This window comes from Lutjanus erythropterus, chromosome 11 (genome assembly GCF_056507025.1).
Source record: "Lutjanus erythropterus isolate fLutEry1 chromosome 11, fLutEry1.hap2, whole genome shotgun sequence".
Lineage (NCBI taxonomy): Eukaryota > Metazoa > Chordata > Actinopteri > Lutjaniformes > Lutjanidae > Lutjanus > Lutjanus erythropterus.
The window spans coordinates 2,509,598-2,524,757 of NC_139327.1; the positions used below are offsets into that span (position 1 = coordinate 2,509,598).

The following is a 15,160-nucleotide window of genomic DNA, read 5'->3' on the forward strand; positions in this document are numbered from 1 at the left end:
TAAGCATTAGTTCTAACCTCCCAATCACATATTTTTACCGAATATTGGCCAATATAGATCAGATCATGTGACAGTAATGTTACATAACCTGTTCTTAGGTCATACACACAGGAGAGAAAACTATTTAAACCAGACTTGGAAAATGGACCACCAGATTTTTTTTTCTCACATACATCTCAGGGCTTCTTTACTTTTCTATGACTGCAATATAGAACATTATTCTAGAGCTTTAGTTGCTGGAGGACGATGGGAGGATTTATCCTTTTTGGAAGATAAACAACAATGTGATGAATCAGGCACTGAAGGGGCAGAGGACAGGTGTGTCACCTTCACTCTGCACTGATCAGGGGGGTTAACAGCACTGAGGTCAAACATAAAGTAACCACTGGCAAGAGAAATGACAAGAACAAGACATTAGCTTGTAATGACCACGACATAATTCAGTCAAACTGGTTTGTTTTGAAAGATGAAAAAAAAAATTACAAAAAACAGACTACAAACAACAAAAAAAAAAAAGATCCAAAACACATACACACATGTTGAAAACAGCTGCCATTATTGAAATAATGAAATGAAGGCCCATGCAAGGCTCAGCTCCCTCAGTGAATGCTTGTTGTCTGAGGGGCTGAGCATAAACCTTTCTCTCCATCTGGACAGGTCTGACGTTGAGTTTGTTGAGTTTATGGGAGCTACATGGTTGTGACAAAACAAAACAAAACAAAACAAACAAAACAAACAAAAAAACATCACTACAGCAGTACCTTTAAAGACCCCCTGTGTGTGAGGCATGTTAAGAAATCTGAGCTGAGGTAGGCTGGAGAGAAAAGCTTCTCTCAGCTGAGGCTGAACTCAGCATAGGAAGACAAAGAAAGTAAGTACCTCTACAAGAAATCAAGTTATTCTGTAATAGAGTGAGCGACGCAGAGATGGAGTCTCACTTCATGAGGGCTCAACACCCAAAGCAAGGATCATTCGTTTACTAAGGAGCATGGGAACTTGTGATGTCATGTTGGCAATGAATATTCTTCCTATAACTGATGAGGAGTAGTGTTTGAGTCATTTCCCCAGCAACTCCCAAACATTTAAACCATTCAATATATTCTGATAAACAATATTACCAAGGGTCCAAATTTTAGTATAATCTGGTCACTTAATAATAATGGAACCAACTTGTGATCAAAGAGCATTTTAGCCTGTGAGCTTTGACTCCTGGGGGAAGCTGGGGAATCGTGTGAACGAAGGCCTTTCTGGTGGAATTTTGTGGAAGACATGAGAGTGATAGCCAATGAGAGGCTTGTCCATTCTGGCTCCTGTGTAGCAGCGTGATAATGGGGGATGCAACAAGTTCTCACACACCAGACTCCTCTTCTGATCCTGTGGACACAAAGACAAGTCACGTCACCTTCAACATACAATAAGAAACAAGAAGGCAGGTCCTGCAGGTCTAAAAAGGATCATTCCAGCTTTTGTAATGGATTATGTTTGTACTTCTGTATTTTTCTCCTAAATTGATCACTTAAAGGGATAGTTTGGATTTTTAAAGTGGAGTTATCCATAGTCAGTGTAGACCAGCAACTCCCATGTTCTGAGGTAAAATTACTGATTTCACAAATACAGTTTGGTTGGTTTGGAGAGAGCAATATATGGCTTATATAACAGCAGTTTCCTGTCAGAAAAAGCTGTCTGCCGGCAAGGCAAAGCAGTAAAAATATTCTAAATATAGTGCACACTACAGATACAAGTACCTCATACAACTCCACTACAAGCAATCTGAACTATCCCTTTAAGACCAATCTTCTGGTCATATCATTAAAGATAAACAGAGAAACACCCACCCTGATTGTGGTGTAAAGTTTGGCAGTACAAACAAATGTCTGTGCTGCGGTCAGCAGCGGGGCTGTGTTGGAACCTGCAGGGTGGCCTGTCCATAGAGGTCCCAGGCCCCAGGAGCTGAGGCTCCGAGCGAGCCTGCTGCACCCGCTTTTGCCACACAACATGCGCCCCAGCACAGCAAGGCCAGTCCTCCATACCTCCAGAGTCCAGGATTAGGGGCACGGGGAGCAGGGCAGGATGCAGCTCAGGAGGGGAGCAGCAGAAGCCTGGGCCTTGACCGTAGTGGATGTGAATGCTCCTGTCGTCCTGCAGGTCCAGGCTCTGGTGGAAGCGGACAGAGGGGCCATCAAGCACACAGCCGCCCACTCGCCCCATAGGAGCGGGAGGGTGTGCGTGCCCCTGGTGGCAGCAGTGGGGCTGGAGCTGTAAGGGGATTGGGGACATGAGGACAGGAGGACCTGTGGGGCTGCCGGGGTCGTGGTCCTGACACTCCACCCCTGGACTGGGCCTGTCTGTAGGGTCCGGCTTTGGGCACTGGCAGGGGCTGTGCCTCGGAGGGCACACAGGTGAGTCTTTGTCAGGTGCAGCCACAGCAGCAGCGGCGGCTCCCTGCTCCTCATCAGAGCCCCTGCTCGGGCCCTGGCTGTGCTCGCCCTCCTTGTAGTGGTGGTGTCTGTGGCGGTGGTAGTGGATGTGGCTGTACACAGTCTGCGGCTGCTCCTCGGGACAGCCTGCTTTGTTCACCACAGAATCCAGGGACCTGGGCCGGGCCTGGGCACACGCCTCCAGGCTGTTCCTGCGGGGGGGGCGCCCAGGACCAGGCCCATAATACACAAACGGGTCATAGTCACTGCTCAGAGAGCTGCGGAAGGTGGACCAGCTTCCATAGACGCCCTGCAGGGATACATCAGTACAGTTGAGGACTGAGTCGCTGGAGGAGCCATGGCAGGGCCCCGAGCTGGAGTCACTGGCTGGCCCGTCAGCTAAATACCCGCTACGTTCTGTGTGGTAGCTGCCGCCCGAGCAGCTGCCCTCGTCCTGCCGGCTGTGGGATGGTGCTCCACGAGGCTGCGGTGTGATGGACGCCGTGTGGTGCAGCCTTGAGCTAGAAACGCTGCGCTGGGCTGGACAGGACGAACGATAGTTGTGGCAGGGCCGACGGGGGGTGTAATGGTGGGTGGAAGTCCTGCAGTTACCTCCAATCCTGTGGGGCCTCCCGGGGCCCTCTGCAGGAAGGTGGTACCCACACCCAGAGCCGAGTGGCCTGCTAGTTAGGAAATGTAGTGTCTGGGCGTCCCTGGGAGAAGAGCCAGTGTAGTGGCCCAAAGAGGGGTAGGGTCCAGAGGGTCCACGGGGGTAGTGGGGCCTCATAGAGAAGGGGATGGCGTGCTGGGGGAAGGGGTGGTTGCGCGGGCTGCTGTAAGGCTGAGCGTGCAGGAAACCCTGGCTCTGCTCTGGACTGGACTGTTGGAGTCTGTTCCTCTGAGTCTGCCGCTCTGTCCCTGTGGACATAGCATCAGTAAGAATATAAAATTACTGCTGAAATAACAGTAACTTCTATTCATTAAGCATCACAGCAGATTAAAACTTAAAAGTAACCATTTTTATTTGACAAAAATGGATCAAAGGATCAAATACAATAGTAAAATCTGTACCAGTGTATATGACATTGTCAGGGATAACACTATAAAGTCCAAGACATTTCTATTTTGGTGCCTGATGTTTTATCAAAATGTCCTCACCACGATGAAATGGAGCCAGCCATTCAATGTCCATGACGGGAGACGCACAAACACATCATATTATCAGTTATATAAACATATGTCACTTATGAGCCCCTAGAGGTGTGAGCTGATCTCTGCATTGCAGACACTCTTCCCTCTGCCTGTGTTTCATTATTTTTCTCATTATTTTGCTGTTCTCTGGACACTTTACCAACCAAAAACATTGTATTTAACACCCTGATATCTTTCTTGTGCGTTTGCAGCTTGGACAAATCGTACTCATTCTACTGCACCTTTAACTTGTAGCCACTTGTTCTCTTTGCACTATAATTATTCATTGCAGTTCATATTATCATTTCAGTTCTTGTTCTTTATTTCTGCCTTGTTATTGTCCCCGACTCTTTGCTTCACTTGTAAATATTTTAATTTTTGTGCTTTTGTTTTAGTATTTTGTTTCTATGCCAGTATTGTTTAACTGTATTTTTCAATTTTTGTCCACAGTCTCTGAGAGAAACAGCCTTTCAATCTTTTACATGTCCTGTACATACGGAAGAATTGACAATAAACCTGACATAAATGGAAATATGTTTGTCCTCACCCATGATGTTGTGCATGCAGAGGGGACAGGTGCGGTGTTGGAGCAGCCAGGGGTCGACACAGTCTTTGTGGAACTCATGAGCACAGGAGATGATCCTCAGATGCTGGGAGAAAAATGAGACAGAGGTAGATTTGAAGATGAATATTCAATAAAGAATTAAATCAGATGCTGTCCCCTTGTCTCTGTTTCTTTTCTCACCTGTCCATCCTGAAACTCCTCCAGGCAGATAGCGCACACAGGGCTCGAGTTGGAGCTGCTGGCCGACCCCCAGGCCGCACGGTGCCGCTGAGAGCCCGAGCAGCCCTGAGAGTTGTAGGTTTTGGTCTCCAGTCGACTGATGGCTCGCATGGTCTGCTGATGGACAGAGTCCTGCATGCATAAGAGGAGAGGGTCAGAAATGAAGCTCAGCGTAAGTTCAATCAGGAAGACCTTCTATTATGCTGCCTTCATTCATAACTTTCCTTTACTCCAGCTCTCTCCTCCTATTCCCTCTAATCAGCTGTTTGTGGGCGTTCACCTTCGTCTTTACTATCCAATCAGATTTTGCCACGGTCGCGATAGCCAGTCAATTTGCTGCTGCCAAACTTTAAATCGCCTCTGTTTTTGCTCCATCAGTTGTCATTCAGTCAGTCGCGCGACCCTCCTCCACCCTTCTCTCCTCCAGTCATTGGACCAAGGTAGCCACAAGATGTTCACCTCGATCCTCCCTGAAGCCCTCTCCTCCAGTCTTCAGGTCCAGGCAGCAGGAGTCTAGAGCCACAAGATGTTCACCTCGATCCTCCTCAGCGCCCTCTCCTCCAATCTTCAGGTCCAGGCAGCAGGAGTCTGGAGCCACTTCACCTCACCAGTCTCTGCTTTGCACCTCTTCACCACCACCAGTGTCTAGACCCTGGGGGGTTCTCTTCACTACAGCTTCATCACCCCCATTTATATATATATATATATATTGTTTCACCTCAATGGGGTCTAACTGCCAAAGACTGTTCATGTTTCATATATCATGCACGTGCCAATAAACCATTTCTCTTTTACTCTTAGTCTCTCCTGATTGAAAACCCTTTATAGGACCTCCAGCTGAACTGTGGAGCCAAGCTAAAGACAATCCACTGACATAACTGTCTCGGTAAGCTTCACACTTCTACCAGCGCTGTTGCTTTCACTCACCCAGGTTCTGTTGGACTTGCACTTGTAGCGGAAAGCGAAGATTAGGACGATGGTCAGAATAGCAAGGACGATGGTGAGCAGGATACCCACATCATAGTGTGGCTGAAAGGGAAAAGAAGATAGAAAGAGAGTTAATATTTATATTATTTCAAAGATTATTCTAACATATCTTAAACATGAATATTAAAGGGATAGTTTGGATTATTTGATGTGATATTCTATGAGGTATTTGCTATTAGTGACAGTAGATGCTGTGGACAGGATCAACAGCAAAAGGTATGGTATAAGAGGTCAAACAATCTATCTATATCAGTTTAAGTGTACACTATATTTAGAATATTTTCACCACAGTAATTTGCCACATCAACAGTCTTTTGGGAGGAAAATGTGGTTATAAAAGCCAAATATCGCTCACTCCAAACCAACCAAACTCCATGGGTGAAATCAGCAATTTTACTTCACAGAACACAAGAGTTGCTTGTCTACCGTTGCCTCTATCTGTACAATTGTTTGAGTCACTGTGTGACTTTGGTGTTTCAAAAGGATAGTTTGGATTCAGCAAAATCACAAACAATCAGATTGAAACAGTTGTAGGCCAGAAACTCTCATGTGTTGTGAGGTAAAATTATTAATTTCACTCATGGAATTTGGTTGGTTGGAAAGAAGTGATATTTAGCTTATATAACGGTGGTTTCCCATCAAGGCTGTCTGACAGCAGTGTAAACTGGTGAAAATATTCTAAATATGGTATACACTTAAAATGATATTGATTTTTTTTAGGGTGGACCATTTTTAGGTGGCTAAAGTACCTTTTGTGTTGATCCTGTCCACATCAGTACATTGCTTAGCTTCCATGTTGGTCCTCTCCAAACATCTACTGTAGGTAATGCACTGACTATCAATAAGCACCTCATACAAGCCTACATTAAATAATCTCAACTATTTCTTTAAGAAACAAGAAAATCCCATAAGAAATTCATGTGAAAGTAAGCAGAGCCCATCAATGATTTGGTTTTTCAGATCTTTTAATTCTGTGAAATGTCTTTTAAGAAGGCCTTAGTGAGGGAACCCATGCACTATTCATGCCCATGGAAGGCATAATCCACAGCTGTCTCCCACCCTCCCCTCTCTCCATCAAACATCCAGTCCACATCAATACATTCTTATCAATTTCACACCAAAACAACATCAATCACAGAGCCTCAAGTGGCCTCTCAGCTAACATGATGTGAAATCTCCTTTTCTGTTCTGCTGTTTCTCAGAGGACTTCCTCTTCTTACAGCCAATGAAAAGAAGACATGTGTGTGTTTGTTTCAGTGCTCACCCATCTGGGCGGCTCCACCATGATGTCAATGCGAACTTTGGCCTCCTCATTCTTGTTGACGAGCCCCATCAACTCCTCAGCATCCTTTGCCTCCACCAGCACCACTGGACGAGGAAGGGAGTCTGTGTCTCGCAGCTGTGTGTTTGTGTGTGTGTGTGTGTGTGTGTGTGTGTGTGTGTGTGTGTGTGTGTGTGTGTGTGATCAAAGCAGGAGGAGAGACACAGAGACATGAATGGGTCATTTGTCTGAGTGTTTTTTCATCTTAGATATTTTATAAATAAATCTAGTTGTAGCTGTGTGTGCACACTCACCTCAGCAGCAGCATTGGCATCATCACTGACATCAAAGATCACAGCCTGAGCTCCTTTATCCAGCGCCATGCGAGCCTGAAGAGACAACACAGGACAGACCACAGTTAAAAACAACACATGCAGACTGCACACTGACAAAAAATGACATTTTTACACTTGTGTGATGTGAACAAAAGACAAATTGTTCAGTAAGACAGCTCCTCCACCACTCCTTCAGATGTCAGACATAAACATGAAATGTTTACACCTGGTACTGACATTCATCCTGGATTATCTGCCTCCTCAACTCACATCCTCTAAGTATGACATTTGGTTCACTGTCCATCCATCCATCCATTGGAGGCTGAAACTGAACTTCAGTTTAGCTGTGAAAAGCTTGGGTGATGAATGAGTCAACCTCTGAGTCCCCAGCCTCTGCTTCCTCTACAGAAGGCGTGTCAGTGGGATTGAGGAGATCCTCGAAGTATTCCTTCCACCGTCCGACAATATCCCCAGTCGAAGTCAACAGTTCCCCACCACCACTGTAAACAGTGTTGGCAGGGTACTGCTCTCCCCCTTCTGAGGCGCCGGACAGTTTGCCAGAATCTCCTTGAGGCTGACCGGTAATCCTCCTCCATGGCTTCCCCGAACTTTTCCCATACCCGAGTTTTTGCTTCCACAACCACCCGGGCCGCAGTGCGCTTGGCCTGCCGGTACCTGTCGGCTGCCTCAGGAGTCCCACAAGCCAACAAAGCTCGATAAGACTCCTTCTTCAGCCTGACGGCATCCCTTACCTCCGGTGTCCACCACCGGGTTCGGGGATTGCTGCCATGACAGGCACCGGAGACCTTACAGCCACAGCTTCGAATGGCCACGTCAACAATGGAGGCAGAGAACATGGTCCATTCGGACTCGATGTCTCCAGCCTCCCTGGGGATCTGGTCAAAGCTCTCCCGGAGGTGAGAGTTGAAGACCCCTCTGACAGATGGTTCCACCAGATGTTCCCAACAGACCCTCACAGTATGTTTGGGCCTGCCAAGTCTGTCCAGCTTCCTCCCCTGCCAGCGGATCCAACTCACCACCAGGTGGTGATCAGTTGACAGCTCAGCCCCTCTCTTCACCCGAGTGTCCAAGACACATGGCCGGAGGTCAGTTGACACGACCACAAAGTCGATCATTGACCTCCGACCTAGGGCGTCCCCGTGCCACGTGCACTGATGGACACCCTTATGCTTGAACATGGTGTTTGTTATGTTAGTCCAATAACAGAACACCACTCGGGTTCAGATCGGGGGGGCCGTTCCTCCCAATCACGCCCCTCCAGGTAACACTGTCCCCACCCATGTGAGCGTTGAAGTCCCCCAGCAGAACGGTGGAGTCCCAGTCAGAGCACTTTCCAGCACCCCTCCCAAAGTCTCCAAGAAGGCCGGGTACTCTGCACTGCCGTTCGGCCCATAGGCCGAAACAACAGTGAGGCACCTATCCCCGACCTGAAGGCTCAGGGCGGCGACCCTCTCGTTCACCGGGGAAAACTCCAGCACACGGTGGCTGAGCTGGGGGACTATAAGCAAGCCCACACCAGTCCGCCGCCTCTCACCGTGGGCAACTCCAGAGTAGAAAAGAGTCCAGCTTCTCTCAAGGAGTTGGGTTCCAGAGCCCAGACTGTGCGTGGAGGTGAGTTTGTAACTTGTTGAGTAAGAAGACACGTTACACACTTTGTGAAAAACTGTCTATGATTCTAAATTATTTGTGCTGTCTTGTAAATTCAGCAAATGTTATACACTAATAATATAAGGGGTGGAAATTACTAATTACAAATACTCAAGTTACTGTAATTAAGCAGTTTTTTAGTTCTTTTTAGAGTTTCAAGTCTGTACTTTTACTCATACTTAAGTATGTATTACACCATCTACTTTTAAAATCATAATTGAGTACTGAGTACAATTTGAATTAATATTCAAATTTCCAAAGTTGATCTGATCACAACAGGGCCAATGAAAACCAGGACATATGGACAAAAAAAAACACACTGCAGCAGCATAGGTTTAAAGTAAGGATGATAAGGATTAGTCATTAATCCATTAATCACCTTTGAGAATTTAAATTTAAATTAAAAATGTATTCATGGATATTAAATCAATAGTCTAGACACTGCACTTCATTTGACATTCAAATGTAAACTTTACATGAGAAAAAAACAAAAAAAGAAAAAGAAAATGAGAAAAACTAACAGAAATGTGTTTTGTATCTTGTAAATTATTAATAATTAATCAATTGTTAGCAGTTTCAACTACTGTTTAAAGAACATGCACAAAATTTTATATCAAAGACAAACAGCTGGTTAAAAAGCTGCTGTTGATAATGCATTAAACACGAATGGTTAAGAAGTAACTAATACTCAGAGTAGTTTTTGAGATCAATACTTTGTACTTTTACTTAAGTATTTTTCTAACACCAGTACCTTTACTTGTAATTTAGTGATATTTTAGTAATGTAACAGTACTTGTACTTGAGTACAGATATTCAGTACTCTTTCCAACAATGTATATAAGAGTAATAACTTAATTTATATAGTACCTTTAAAACAGAGTTTACAAAGTAGACAAAAAGAGGAGGATACCCAGGAGGCAATGTGACACCAAGCCAAAAGAAAGAGGTCAAACACAAGCAAGACAAAAGCTAATATTGAAACAAAGACACTAAAATATAGTACAAAAATAAGACATCAGTGAAAGAAACAGGAACAGGAGAACAAGAAAAACATATCAATAAATAAATAAAAATAAAGGGGAAAAAGTGGAGATGACACCACATGATGTGGTGCCTTCCTGTAAATTTGGCATTGAATGCAACACATGAAGTTGTTTCTTTCCTTGTAAAAACTGTTTGTGTGAAGAGCAGACAGGAGAGAGGTTCTGTGGCGTGCTGGAATGACACTGTTACTTCACCAGCGCTGTCATGAATATTTTTCTCCCTCATCACTGATATGAAACATCAGATTTCCACACAGTCAGATGAAGTAAAAGTGTGCATCCTGCTCATAGTTCAGATATAAAATCCCAGAGCACTGCAGTGTCTCTCATGTCAGGCTGCTGACAGCGCAGGTAAAACATGAGGCTGATATAGTGGTCTTAGTTTGATGCTGAAAAAAATCATCATATTGAATGGCCAAAGGGACATTAATGGCCATTTAAATGAAAACATAGCCTTATTGTGTCTTTAAATATAAAACAGGGATGTGCAAATCAATCACAAGCCATCCACATGTGATCGGATCACCAAGGACAAAGTCAATCTCAGATGTGAACAACCTCCAGGAGAGCATACTGGTCAATTTAGTGCCTTCAGCCATCACTAGGTGGCAGTCATGCACTGAGCCTCAAGGCCTTGCAGCACAGGCCAACATGCAGTCCCTCCTGCCACTTCTCCACCTGACTCTGGAAGACACACACACTGGCTAAAAAGTGTATTAGCAGGAATCTGAAGGCCACAGCACCAATCTGCTGCCTGATCTGATCCTTCTTCTAATGTTGGAGAAAGTAGCCAAAAGAGGATTATTTGATTGAGCAAAAAGAAAAGGTATCATACTGAATGAAATCAAACTGGTGAGGCATCAGCTTAACATGCAAATAAGAAACATTTTGTATTCAAACTAGGCTGTGAACATGTGCTGCAGGTCTCCTCTTCTCTTTGTTCGTCTGTGGACTCTGATGTTAAGAAATTTCAAAAAGATGTCCAGAGAGCTTGAAAACCAGACTCATTCAGTGTAAGATCTTGAGGTAAGTCTACAGGACACCATCAAATGTATACAAGATCAAACTAAGGGACAGCCCTTTATGCTGGAAATGCTGTGGGACTGGCCGAACATACACAGGTTCTGAATTATTGGGAATTAACGCCCAGATTGAACACATTCAGAAAGGCAAAATCCCCTTTTCTCCTCATCTACTTGTTTTAGGGGATCCTTCTTTTCTTAGAGATCTCAGTCCCTCAGATGCAGAGTGGATTCAGACAGTTTAGTCAGTTTGATCTGGCAGCACCGTAAAAGCTGACATCCACACTTATGAATAAAGTAGACCTCTACATGTTGAAATGGAATAATTGGGAAACCCACATTAAAGTCCTAGATGGATGCTTGACTCATATATAAACCTCTTGTCCTCCATCTTGTTGTGTACCATTATAAAAACCCTTACTTCTTTCATTTTTTCTCCCACCCCCCTTTTGTTTGTTTGTTACTTTTTTGTTACTATTTAGGTTCTGTTTGCACTGCAAAATTTTTCCCATGCCTCTCTCTTTTCATTAGATACAAGTTTACTTTATTTAATGATTATCCTTTTAAAGGGATTGTTCTGTATAGTTTTTTGTAATGTATTAAATAATTATAATAAAATGATAAATCTAAAAAAAAATAGAGTCTGGACAAGCATGGTGACATATTACTGGTGACACATAGTGTTAACTTCTGCCAACATTCCTTAATTTTGTTATAGCACCCAACTCTATCCCTAAATCCCTTCATCTTGTCATACTGGTGTTACAATGAGCTTGCAGGAAAACAGGAAATTTGGGGACATTATGGTGCTGTTGGGTGCAAGTGTTGAGTCTGATTGAAGTCCATGTCAATTAAACGTTTCATTCTACAGGTTAAATAAATAACCTGTAAATAAAATACCCTACATACATAACCAACCCCTGGTAAAACTGCAATAATTTTGCAGCCTAAACTGATGCAATGAGACTGGGGAGAGTGAACCAAAGCAGTGACATTGAGGAGCTGAGTTGGGTGAATGTGGTCTCTTGTTGATGTTAATACTGATTAAAGCTGCTTTAAAGTGATTCTATTAACTTGTGCTTGACAAAAGTTAAGCAAAAGTGACAATTACAGAGCAAAGATAAATATTAAAACAATGTGAATGAACAGCAGAAACAGAGAAGATAATAAAGAGACTCAATAAAGTCAGTAACACAGCAATATCTGTGAAATCTTTGCCACCATAAGTGACTGGTCATTTCAGACCAGACCAGAAGTAAAGCTGAAGCAACAAGCCCCCAATAGACCGAGCTACTGCCCCCACATGTGAGTAAAACAAGAATTTGAGGAAGTCACCTTGGACTTTCCTGACTATTTACAACCATATTAATTGATGAAAAGAACTTTATCAGTTTAATTAGTTGCAGTCTTGTGGCTGTGTTCTTTCGTTAATGTGAATGTGTTCCTTTGTGCTGCAGATCAGAAGAGGCTGATTACAGGACATGTGTGGACTGTGCATTGACAGAAACAGGATGGGATGGGAGTCTTTCTTCCAGGACTGGGACGGTACAGGAATTCTTTTCACTCTGTCGTGGATTGGGACAGGACATGAGTATTTTTGTAAGACTAGGATGGGACATGAGTGAAAATGTGTGTGTCTACTGAGCATCTCCTCTATGATAGGGTCTGGGTTGACCCTGTGGATCAGGCCTGCTTTGTGTGCAGGTTGCAAGCTCTGAATCTTGTTTTTATTATCGGTGTGCTCTGCAAAAAGCCCAGCATCACTAGAAGGCAGCCAGAAAACAAATAGTCGTCTTTTCATCAATATCTCATCACATGCTCTCTCAAGTGTCTGGCATCTGCCAACGCTTAATGAGGAGAAGACACAAGTTTAAACACCTAATCACCCGGGTCAAACAACACTAAACAGTGATTTATTTCTAACCTGCTGCTCACAGCCCAGGGCAGGAAAAAATGTTGAGAAACCTCATCTATTTGTACATACTATATTTGCATTTTGGAACATACAATATCAAACTTAAACTCTTAGCAGTGTATCATGGGAAATTCAGGGCTGTCTCTCAGCCTGCAGCTGTCCAGAAAGTCCAGAAATGGGTATTGTCCAAAAATTGGTGATACCGGTACCCTGCCTTCAATACCAGTTCCTGCACGCTACTTTTGTTGATACTAATTCTATAAATCCATTTAAACCAAAAGAAAATTGTACCGTTATGGTACAGTTACTTACTTAAAAGGAAGAAGCTGTTCAAAGACCAGGGAGCAGCTGGAGAAACTGCTTTTACTCTGAGCTCTTTACCCAGTCTGGATGAAAACGAAGAAATTGATGAAACCTCTTCACAGTACTGGACTATGTAGAAAATGTACATAATGCATAAAACTCCTTTTCAAAATTTGATATCAAATGCATTTTTGGATACTTGATGATATTGAGGCAATGTAATCAGTGCCATAAAAGTATTGAAGTTTGGTACACACTACTACAAAAGTCACAGTCTTACAGTGGTTGAAGGAAACCATTACACCAGTTACATTACACAAACTACAAAAGCTTTCAACATGGTAAAACCTCTGACTGGATGTGCATCAGCATCAACTGACAGAACTTTTCACAGCTAAACTGAAGTTCAGTTTCAGCCTCATCTAATATTATTACTTTTACTACTACTACTACTACTACTACTGCTCATAGTCATGATAATCAAGAAAAAAAAATACTGGTATCGGTATAGTCTTGGTTTCGGCAGATATCCAAACTGATTTTGGACTAAGATCTGAACAGAAAAGAAGTAGATTGAGCGTCTCTATCTGTAAGATTGAGGAACATTGTCTCATAGAACTGCTGGTGTTATTCAAAGTACAGTAGTATTGACGATCAGAGAGAGGTCAAATAAAGAATTAACATATCCACTTTGATCTGGCTTCCAGCCTTTCCCCTGTTTCATCAGAGCAGTAACTGTAGTACGTGTATGGGCCTAAATGGGGTGCGGTCACATAGGAAGAAAAAAAAAAGCTCAATCTCTGACATGTGAGAATTTGCTCTACCTGGGGTTCAAAAGTTCCCTACGTCCTCTAATCATGGTAATAAATGCAGAGAAGCCTGCTCTTGTGGTCCAAGCAGTGGTGGAAGAAGTACTGAAAATCTGTACTCATGTACAAGTACTGTTACATTATTAAAATATTACTCAATAACAAGTACTGGTGCTAGAAAAATACTAGGGTAAAAGTACAAAGTATTCATCTAAAAATCTACTCAGAGTATTAGTTACATTTTACCCACTGATGTTTAATGCATTGTCGAAAGTAGCATTCAGTCAAGATTGGTTTCTTCTCAAATCTTCTGAAACAAAGTTGAATGAATATGAATATATGAGTTTGCTGATTCTTCCTACTAAACTTTATTTAACTAACATCGATTTTTGTTTTTCTTTTAGCAGTTCCATCCCCAGTTATTGTTAATGAGTGATTAAAAATATTGGGGTGGGGGGCTCAAACTTTTGTCAGCTTCCAAAAGGGGGACATGCCAGAAAAAGTTTGTGAACCACTGTCTCATGATGAATGGTTTGGATATCAACTCTAATTGTACTGAGTACTCAATTATGATTTTAAAAGTAACTAGAGTAGATTACATGGTGTAATGCATCCTTACGTACAAGTAAAAGTACAGACTTGAAAATCTACTCATAACGGTACCCCCCCCCCCCCCCCAAAAAAAAAAAAAAAAAAAAAAAAAACTAACTACAGTAATATGACAATTTGTATTTAGTTACTTCCACCCCTGGACCCAGCACACACAAAGACAGACACAAGCAGTTGAGAAGTGTCAAATAGTCTCCTACATGTCAAGAAAATATCATAATATATGTCTGCAGTACCTGCTGCTGTGGTCTTATTATATCTCAGCATTAGCAGTAGTAATACTACAGTGTGGTCAGTCACCAAGCTGTACATCTGAGCCACACACCCGGAAGAGACCTGAGAGATCTCATTACATGATTAATAGGAGTTATATTTAACCTTTACTGGTGCAATGAAAAGCACAGCTCTGACGCTAACAAGACAGTTAAAAGGACTGCCAGGACAACAGTTTCAACATCTCCACGTTTGTTATGGTCGGAACTGAAACAGACACGGCTGTGGTTACGTAAACACCCGTCCTTAGGAGGTGCAACATGATACGTGTGATTAAACACTATCTGCAGCATCGGAAATGACTGCAGCTCACATAGTTACACAGCGAAGACGTCATCGCAGGAAAACTAACAAACAACGTACAGGCCACAACAGTCTGCTTCTACTTTTAAACTGATGGCTTTGTGACGGAGGGTGTGGGCGTGTTGTGAAGCTGAGTGGAATCATTTCAGACAAGACTACTGAGGAGCAGCAGCAGGTCATTGAGAGCTTTCTGCACAAACGAGCTGTCACAAACACAAACACACCTGAGGGAACTGAGCC

General features: G+C 43.2%; 1 protein-coding gene across 1 annotated transcript in view; it reads right to left on the reverse strand.

Annotated features, from left to right (window-relative positions):
• Positions 1-732: 732 nt before the first annotated feature.
• The window catches only part of rnf43 (ring finger protein 43), a 51,780-nt gene continuing 37,352 nt past the window's right edge, over positions 733-15,160 (reverse strand). The window contains exons 3-9 of the mRNA XM_084730584.1: positions 6,955-7,029; positions 6,644-6,778; positions 5,320-5,421; positions 4,354-4,524; positions 4,156-4,258; positions 1,836-3,335; positions 733-1,374 (exon numbers count right to left, since the gene is read on the reverse strand). Coding sequence (XP_084586710.1) covers positions 1,349-1,374; positions 1,836-3,335; positions 4,156-4,258; positions 4,354-4,524; positions 5,320-5,421; positions 6,644-6,778; positions 6,955-7,029 — 2,112 coding nt within the window. The 3' untranslated portion in view covers positions 733-1,348. The remainder of the gene's footprint in view (positions 1,375-1,835; positions 3,336-4,155; positions 4,259-4,353; positions 4,525-5,319; positions 5,422-6,643; positions 6,779-6,954; positions 7,030-15,160) is intronic.